Source organism: Sapajus apella, unplaced genomic scaffold (genome assembly GCF_009761245.1).
Source record: "Sapajus apella isolate SASKATOON/1434 unplaced genomic scaffold, GSC_monkey_1.0 scaffold43, whole genome shotgun sequence".
Classification (NCBI taxonomy): domain Eukaryota; kingdom Metazoa; phylum Chordata; class Mammalia; order Primates; family Cebidae; genus Sapajus; species Sapajus apella.
In genome coordinates, this window is record NW_022436983.1 from 17,487,104 (window position 1) to 17,496,450 (window position 9,347).

Here is a 9,347-nt window from a genome sequence, read left to right on the forward strand (position 1 = left end):
AATGAACTATAGACCAGGAGTACAGGGGCTTTCCAACTTTTATTGATTTTACCATCTATACTTTAGTAGTGATTGAAATGAATGACTTTAACTAAAAAAAATTTTTTTTAAGGCAAGATTCAGAGAATCCTGATTGAATGGAAGTAAAGAACCATGAGAAGCTTGCCTAGGAGAGTCTAATTTATTCTGATGACAGCTCATGGAGAGTGTAGGGCATGTGAGGCCACTCCAGCTGTTGTTATTCAACTCGCAGCTGCCCCTGCTGATCCCAGGCTGGCAGCCTCTCCCTGCTCCTGGGGCGGTGAGCCCTCCTCCGCAGCCTGCAAGCCTTTTTACCTCTTTCTCTTTCACATCACCTAAGCCTGAAAATATCCCTTCTTGACCTTGCTCCTGACCTTATTTCTGTTCCTGTCTTATCTCCATTCCTCAGGTGCCTCATCGCATTTTTGGGTGTCTTCTTAATCACACGTAACAGGAAGAAGGCCATTCCATTTGAGCCCTATATTTCCATGGATGCCATGCCAGGTAAGGTTAAAGCCCCCGTGGGTCTAGCTGACCATCCATATAGAATGACAGCTACTTCCTGTTTAAAAAGAGACAACCAACTGCTGTGCCGTGCCTTTATCGTGTGACTGTTCTCTCACTGTCTTTTTTCTTTTCTTTCTTTTTTTTTAATCTTGTGCAAAAGGGTAGGCAATGGCTGAGGCACCTCAGGTTGGTTTTGAGCACATCTTGCCAGTTCCGTGTCTATTTGGGGATCTTTTAAAGAAAATTCTGATTCATACTCAATATAATTAGGATCTGCAGCCCCAGGCTTCATGCCTGCAAATGGAAAAATCCATTCATCTAGTTGGAATGAAATGATCAGAGAAGGGAAGGAAAATAAGTTGAATGAAATTAAAATACTATAGTCTCATTCCCTGGATGCCACAGCCAGTGGATCGTTCTGGAAAGCCTAGTAAGCTAAAGATTCATACAGAGAAACACAAATTTAAATGCCTGTAAGCCCTGACAGTAACGTAAACATGTGAATCAGGCAAATACTGCCTAGCAGGGAGTGGTGGAGCCTGTGGAGGACTGCAGAGTGCCTGTCTAGCCTAACGGGATTCTGATTAGAAAAGTTAAGACATTGGACCAACCTCAGATTTGCAGAACTAAACTCTAGGTTGCTGGTGACCATCAGCTTTCACACTTAACATTTTAATTTTATTTATACAAGACAGAACTCTCTCTAAAACATAATCTCCAGTCCTTCATGAACACAATCTAATGAACAAAACATAAACACATTGACGGTCTAGAGTACTGCTTACTCGAGAGGTTTTCATGCTGTAACGCTGTGATGCAGGTGTGTTCTCAGGGCTGACTGTTGTGCCCCTACATTAAATGGCCCCAGGGTTTATGTGCCTACTTTTTATATTAGTTCCTCCTCCTCTCTTGTTATTAAGCTGTTGTCTGTCCTTCTTGCTGTTATCAGCCTGCCCGAGTATAGCAACTCCATGTGAGTGTGTTCATTCAACCCAACTTGTTCAAATTACGAATAAAGTCAAAATGTAGGAGCTCTGAGTTGGGGGCCTAAGGTTTCTCCTAGGAGTTAAGTGCATGAGCTTTGGTTGCATGAACTATTTAAACGTCTAATCTGGCTGCTCAGATTCCTTTTTTGCTAACTTCCTTGTTTCTCGGCTGTGTTCCGGATAGATGAGGGCGCTGGATAGCTGAATTCCAGATAGGTGAGGTGTCAACTCTGTGTGTGCAAGTATGTGTATATATACGTGTGTTTGTGTGTTTATAAACTATGTGTGTGTATATATCAATATCAGTATTTGTGTGTATATATATATATATATACAGATGTATTTTCTGGTGGAAAATAGAAGGTAACCTAAGGTAATCTTAGATATCAACATTCTGTGGTCTGTTTGTGGGTGTGGCTCTCAGCATTCTCTGTACCTTGTGACCAGTGGGAAGTCAGATATTGAAAACAGGGAGACCCTGCCCTTGCAGTGGCTTGTCAGGACCCTTCCAATGGTAGGTGTTCTGTACTATGAAGAGTGTGGGCTTGGAGTTCAGATGACCTGGATTCAAATCCCAACTCTACCACCTTCCTGCTGTGTGACCCCCCCAAGGCCTCTCATCCTCACTTGTAACTTGGGTTCCTTCTTTCAGACTAGTGCTCATATGTGTAAAGGGCCTTTTGCACGGTGTCTGGGACATGGTAGATGCCTGATTATATTTGGTTTCACTTCCTTTTTGCTTTAAAAACCTTTGGAAGTTTCACACACTTCTTTGACCTGGTGGCAAGTAGAACATGCAGAATAAACTGCTAAACAAGTCTCAGGCTAAACAGAGGTGCGTTTCCAGCCACTGGGTTTCCCTGGTCAGTATTAGGACCTTGCCTTTTGTTTACTTAGATTCGTAGCTTCACAACTGACAAATGCTGTTCAAGACATATTCAAATTCCGGAAATTTACTACATCACAATGTGGAGAGCCTTTAAGTAATTCAGGCACCTGAAAGACTTCTTAAAAATGAGAAAGAAAAACACAGCCCCTGACCTCCAGGAGCTAGCCTGGCCCTCTCAGCCAGCCCTTTCTCTCCTGTAGAACAGAAACAATTTCACAGAACATCAGCAACAGACAAGGCCACTCTGCAGCTGTGATGGATCAGGACACAAGCAGGTGGAATGGGAAGAAAAGGGTTTTTTCCTAAAATTAAAAATGAATAAATAAAGAACACAAACAGTACTACTCTGCTATCCTGTCTAAACACAGACAAAAAGCAGACATTGTCCAAATTATGAAAAACACCAAACGTCCCTCTTACCTTGCTAATGTGACAGACTGCCACTTTTTTACCAGCCACAGCTTTAGCTTCAATCTAGTCGTCTTCTAGATAAGAACTAAGATCCCCAATTATGGAGTTAGGCCTGCTTCCTGACAGCATCCAATCCAAAGCAAAGCCTCACTTCCTTGAATCCTCCCCAGAATCACCTAGTCCAAGCCAACCCCACAGTAACTCCTTTCTAACACCCTCTTACTCAGATGGCTCATGGTTCCCTGCCATGTACACCTCTCTCATTGCAATGTGTCAGCAAACCCACATTTGTTAAACTAGAGATGTATTTCTGTTGGGCTTTGGCTGGAGGGCATTGACAAAATCCAAAAACTAAACCAGGCCCGTTAAGCCAACTCTCTTCCCTGAGGACAGGTACCTCCTCAGCTCTTCCACTTCCCTCTTCTGCCCTCCCCCAAAATCTAAACCATGGCCTCTTAAACTGTACCCTTCAAAGAACCATCAGCTAAGTCTTATGCAATAGAGAGCCAAAGGGCCTTTCACAGACTTGGTCTTCCCAGGCTGTTTGCAGAGTGAATAAGAGCACAGGCTCTGCTGTCAGATCCCATCTCTGTCTCTCATTAGCTGTGTGACCTTGGGCAAGTTACTTTACCTCTCTGAATCTCTTCTTATCCAGGAAATGAGGACTGTAGTTCATCTCTGTCATAGGATAGTTTGGGGATTAAGCGCAGGTATATAGAGAAGCCACGCAGCATTCAGTTCAGATTATGGACATCTGAGTTTAAACCCCCTGAGTTTGAACCCTGGCATGCTGCTACATTAAATGGCATTAAACTGAGGGTTCCTCCTGACAGCAGCTGGTCTGTGCGCCTGTTTCCTTACTAGCTGTGATCTCAGGCAAATTACATGCTTTATTTCTGCTGCTTCATTTTCCTTATCAGTCATCCTGGGGATTAAATGAGATAGAACTTTATAGCTATTTAGAGCAATACCTGCCACCACCGAAATACTCAATACACATAAGCCATGGTCATTATTGCCATTGTCGTTACTGTGACTATTTAAAGTGCTTAGCCCAGTCATTGCAATGTGTCAGTAAACCCATATTTGTTAGACTAGAGGTGTATTCCTGTTGGTCTTTGGCTGAGGGGCATTGACAGAATCCAAAAGTGAAACCAGACCTGCTAAGCCAACTCTCTTCCCTGAGGACAGGCACCTGTAATCCCAGCTGCTTGGGAGACTGAGGCAGGAGGATCATTGGAGCTCCAGGTGTTCAAGACTAGTCTGGGAAACATAGACTCTACCTCAAAAAAAGAAAAAGAAAGTGCTTTAGCCCAGTGCCCAGGGCACATTAAGCAGTTAGATGTCAACTGTAATTATCATCATAGTTTCATTGCATTCAATTTCTTATGACTCAACCTGAAGGCAGAATTTGAAGAGTCTTAATTCCCTGCAGGAAAAGTTGTCCTCAAAAGTAACCTGAATGGCTCACACCTGTAATCCCTACACTTCCGGGAGTCCAGGGCAAGCGGATCACTTCAGCCCAGAAGTTTGAAACCAGCCTGGGCAACATGGTGAAACTTCATCTCTATCAAAAACCCACAAAACTTAGCCAGGCATGGTGGCATGCACCTGTAGTACCCGCCACTTAGGAGGTTGATGTGGGAGGATTGCTTGAGCCCCAGAGGTTGAGGTTGCAGTGAGCCAAGGTCACTCCACTGCACTCCAGCCTGGGCGACAGAGCAAGACCCTGTCTCAAAAAAAAAAAAAAAAAAAAAAGTAACCACATCCCTCCCGACCTGACTAGGGGAATTGTTGGATAAAGGTAAAAGAATTAAAGATTAAAGGCTTTGCCCTCAAATGTAAGTGGAAATCCCTCGTCAAAGTACCCAGAAGTAATAATAAGCAAATTTCACCTTCCCCTATGTGTGGATCAGGAGGGACATTAATGTTAAAGGCCAAGATGCTCCCTCTGGGCATCATGATGCGTCTGTCACCTTCAGGTGCCCAAGACACAAAAATTACCCTCTTTCCTTGATGAAGTTTCCTGGATCCTGATTTAATTCAGCAATGAAGTGTTGGCATCTACCACGTTCGAAGCACAGTGCTAGTTCCACTCCACCTGGGGCCCACACCAACATTCCCACCTCACTTCAGGCCAATTGAGGGTTCCTCCTGACAGCAGCTGGTCTGTGCGCCTATTTCCTGAAGATTCATCCCTTGTTGCTTAGCAACCATAATAGTTCCAGTGTATATTTGTGGGTGTTCTCTTTTAAATCTAAAGCATTCAGGAAATTGACAATGCACATGATTAGCTGTTGAGCACTATAATTAGTATGTGGTGGGGTAGAGGGAGATGCGGCCCCCTTGGCCCCCTTATCATGTAATGATGTGGGGAAAATGGATTTCATTTCAGGTATGCAGAACATGCATGATAAAGGGATGACTGTCCAGCCTGACCTCAAAGCTTCTTTTTCCTATGGGGCTCTGGAAAACAATGACAACATTTCTGAGATCTACGCTCCTGCCACGCTGCCAGTCATGCAAGAAGAGCACGGCTCCAGAAGTGCCTCTGGGGTCCCCTACCGAGTCCTAGAGCACACCAAGAAGGAATGAGACTTGCCTCCCTTGATTTATAACTGTTCCCGCCAGGCCGACAGCGGTTCAACCCTGAATCCTAAAACTTGCCTTTTACGTCTCATTTTGTTTTTAACTGAGAATCTACGGAGGATGATCTCAGAAAGCCTTTGTCTCTGGCAATGGATGCATTATCTTGGTCTTGAAAATTTCAAATGATGGAGGTGGGGGATGGAAGCAGTATTCCAGGTGGGCAGGATGGAATTCAGCCTCTGCTGGATTAGCCCAGTGGGATTTGGAAAGCCTTTCTATCATCCTTGAGGATGGTAACTGAGCTTCCTCCAACAGCAGCCAAAGGTTGCTTAGCTTCAGAGCTAAAACAAGGCAGAGAGTCTGCTGTTAATTCTCAAATCCAGGGAAAGGTTGGACACCTCTAAATCTCTTCTTTCTCCACCTCATGTGCATGTCTGATCTCTCCCTGTCACACTCCTGATGCCGTATCTGTGATAGCATTCCTGTCACCTTCACATGACAGGCTGGACCAGCCCTGGGTGGAAGGTTCTGACATTTGTGTTTCGGAAATGTACCCCTACCTTCCAGTCATCTGTGCCCTTCTAGGAAAGATGTGCTTGATATATTCAAATTGGATCTACTCTGAAAAGTAATTTGGTTTTGGTCCTGTGAGGACTACTTGTTTGTCTGCCCCGTGCCCCTAATGGAATTAGGAAGTTAGAAGGGGAAGAATAGGAGAGGGTGATGTTGCTTCAGTCCATTAAGGAAGAAAAGTCCCCCTTACTCTTACAAAAGGTGATTGCGCCTCTTAAAAAAGAATAGGTAGAAAATATGACCGTTTTATGTGTTGTTTCCTGCATACCAGTGCCCCTGGAAAGATGGGGATGCTTGTTTCAGAGACAGCCTCTTCACCTGTCCTCCTATCTCTCCATTACAGAGTCACAAGTCAAGCTCAAGTTACTGGTTAATTTCCTTGAAATCAATAGAGACTCTGGGTCCTCATCCCCACACATATAGGTCTGGGAGAAGCAAGCATTCTCAAAAACAGGGCTGTTGCTTTCTTTCTGGCTGCATATATATTTGACTGTCTTCCCCTAGACTGATGGTATACTTTTGAGAGGGGCAGATAAAGGTTTGCAAACTTTAATGGGCATAAGGATCTCCTAGGAGTGTATGTAAGATGCAGATTCGTGCACCCCAACTGCAGACACTCTAAGTGGGACTGGAGTGGGGTCCAAGTGTCTGCATTCTTAACCGGTACCACCAGTGATTCTGATGTGATGCTGCAATCCTGAGATTTCACACCTGGAAAGCTTAGTAATTTAAAAAGATGTTCTGCTAAAACCCCCAGGGCTCCATGCACCCTCACTAGAAAGTTTCCTCTCTAGGGTTCCTTTGGCAGGTTAAGTAATCCCCATAGGATCTGTGGCATTTCTTAGAGCTACACTCACCAATTCCCTAGACAGCCTTTAATAGGCATGATAACAGTGTTAATAGACCAGTGTTGATAGATCATTTATCTTTATTGATTGTGCTTAATACTGATTTAGTACCTTGACTTCAAAAACTGACATCTATTGCCTGTGATAACCACTTCTGTATTGTGTCTTAACTGCCTAAGACGGCAACAGACAGTGGGCTTTTCCTTAGGGTGGGTATCAACTCAATTCAATATTTATAAGGCATTTACTATGTGTTAAGCATTTGGAAGGCCAAAGCTACAAAGACAAGACATAGTTCCTGCCCTCCAGGCCAGAAGAGGGAGCCACAAATACCCAGGAATCTCTGAGTGGTGTGAAGTGTGGTGGTGGGCCACAGAAAATGACAGTGATGGAGACCCTGCTAAAGGTCAGACCCTGGGCCCAAAGGGGTATTCAGAAGTGGAGATTATTTTGGCCCCACTCATAGTTGGGTGGCAAATCTAAGATTTGCACAAAGCATATGAAAATAGGGTGATCACCCCTGTGGCAGAGGGGCCAGCATTTGCAAAGGCACAGAGATTAAGAGGAGCTGGGCAAAGAAAAGAGAGCCAGGGAAGGTGGTAGGAGACAGGGTTCAAAGCTAAGTAGTAGAAGCTGGGCCCAGTGGCTCACGCCTGTAATCCCAGCACTTTGGCAGGCCAAGGCTGGAGGATCGCTTGAGCCCAGAGGCTTTATATCAGCCTCGGTAACAGCAAGACCTTGTCTCTCCTAAAAATTAAAAAAAAAAAAAGACTGGGTGTGGTGGTACATGCCTGTGATTCCAGCTACTCAGGTGGCTGAGGTGGGAGGATCGCTGGAGCCCAGGAAGTCAAGGCTACAATGAGCCATGATCACACCACTGCACTTAACCTGGATGACAATGAGACCCTGTCCCCCCAAAAAAAAAAAAAAAAGCAGTGGAGGTCAAATCATGGAGGATCTTGAATACCTGGCTAAGGAGTTTAAAGTGTATCTTAGAGAACATGGGAGCCATTGATGGTTCATGAGGAAGAGAAGGGCAGGATCAGCACTGATTGAAAAGGAGGGCTTATTCAGCATGGAGGAAGAATCAGAAGGGAGAATAAGTTACCTTCTTCAAGCCTGCAAGAACAAAAAACACAAAGTGGAAATTAAAATCAGTTTTCACTGCTATTTATATATTCCTCCTTTCCCAAGTGATTTTTCTAAAGCTGGGAGTGGGGGCAGGAGGGAGAAAGGGAAGGTGAGCAGGGATGCTATTTAGATGTGCCAAACCTAGGTGATCAGTAATAATTTAGGCATATATGTGCTCCCAAACTTATTCTTCCCCCTTCCTTCCTTCCTTTTTTTTTTTTTTTTTTTTTTTTGGTATGAGCCTTTTAGCTTTGGAGCCAGCTTTCTTGAGATGAGTGAATGAATGTGCTTTGTAATTTCAGGTCTGGTGCAGATCATGGGGACAGCGCCACCCAGGAACTGCTTCTGCAGCCTGGGAAGCTCCCTTGCCGTCGGGTCTGGGGCAGTGGCATCATCCCACAAAGCTGAGCCATGAAAGGGCCAAGCAGAAAGTTAGATGGTGGGTTCCTGAGTGGAAGCCATGCACAGGTCACTTGAGTAGTCAGGAAGAACAGCTGATGTGGAGCCGTCATCTATCTTGGGCTGGTTCCTCCTGGTCTTTGTCCTGTGATATAAATGGACTGTCTGCTGATGGCCATACGCAGCACTGGCTGTTAGGATGGGGAAGGGATGCCTGGGAACCAGGCGTGCCCAGGCATCAGATTTCCACTACTCACGGCTCTGACTTCCCCAAGCCCCCTTGAATGCTCCTAGCAATGTTAAATTTCACACCTGAATCTCCTTCCGAGCAGCCCAGGTACCTAAAGCAAGGTCACCAAACTTGCATTTAAACTTCAGTTGCCATCATATCAGGCTTCAGGTTATGCAGTTTGCAGCTTGGAGTTGAACGCTGGGTGGAGAAGGGAGGGCTGACTCCCCATTGCTTTTCTAGTGGAAACCAGCCAGTTTGATGGCGCTTTGCAGATAAAGGACTCCATCAGGCTAGTGCTGGAGAACCAGCCCTGCAGCCTTCCTTGTGAATTCACATCTGTTCCAACACTGGCCAATAGGCAGAAAAAAGGTTATTTGTGTGTTTCTATGAGAAGCTGAGCAAATGAAGTCACCATGAGGTATATATTCTGTGCGGATGCTTATATTTTGTTAACTTCCCGACTAACGTGGCATGTCTTAATTAAAAAAAAAAAAAAAAGTAATAGGTGCCAATAACATTATGAAGTGGTATTTAATTAAAAATCCATGCAGTGACAGCTGAGTTCGTGTCTTATGTTTGGCTGATACTTCCTAGAATTATCTAGAACAGTACTGTCTAGTAGAGTTTTCTGTGATAACGAAAGTATTCTACGTCTGTGCTGCCCAGTATGGTAACCACTGTCCACATGTGGCTGTTAAACACTAAATGTGGCTAGTGCAACCAAGGAACTGAATGTTTAATTTCATCTAATTACATTTCCA

At 44.5% G+C, this 9,347-nt stretch overlaps 1 protein-coding gene across 2 annotated transcripts in view; it reads left to right on the top strand.

The window, feature by feature from the left end:
• Positions 1-9,147, top strand: part of NIPAL3 (NIPA like domain containing 3) — a 57,068-nt gene extending 47,921 nt beyond the window's left edge. The window contains exons 11-12 of one of the 2 annotated variants that reach the window (XM_032300826.1): positions 431-525; positions 5,210-9,147. In XM_032300826.1, coding sequence (XP_032156717.1) covers positions 431-525; positions 5,210-5,409 — 295 coding nt within the window. In that variant the 3' untranslated portion in view covers positions 5,410-9,147. Of the gene's footprint in view, positions 1-430; positions 526-1,698; positions 2,720-5,209 lie in introns of those variants that run through there. The other variant, XM_032300827.1, reaches the window with a different exon arrangement.
• Positions 9,148-9,347: the final 200 nt, after the last annotated feature.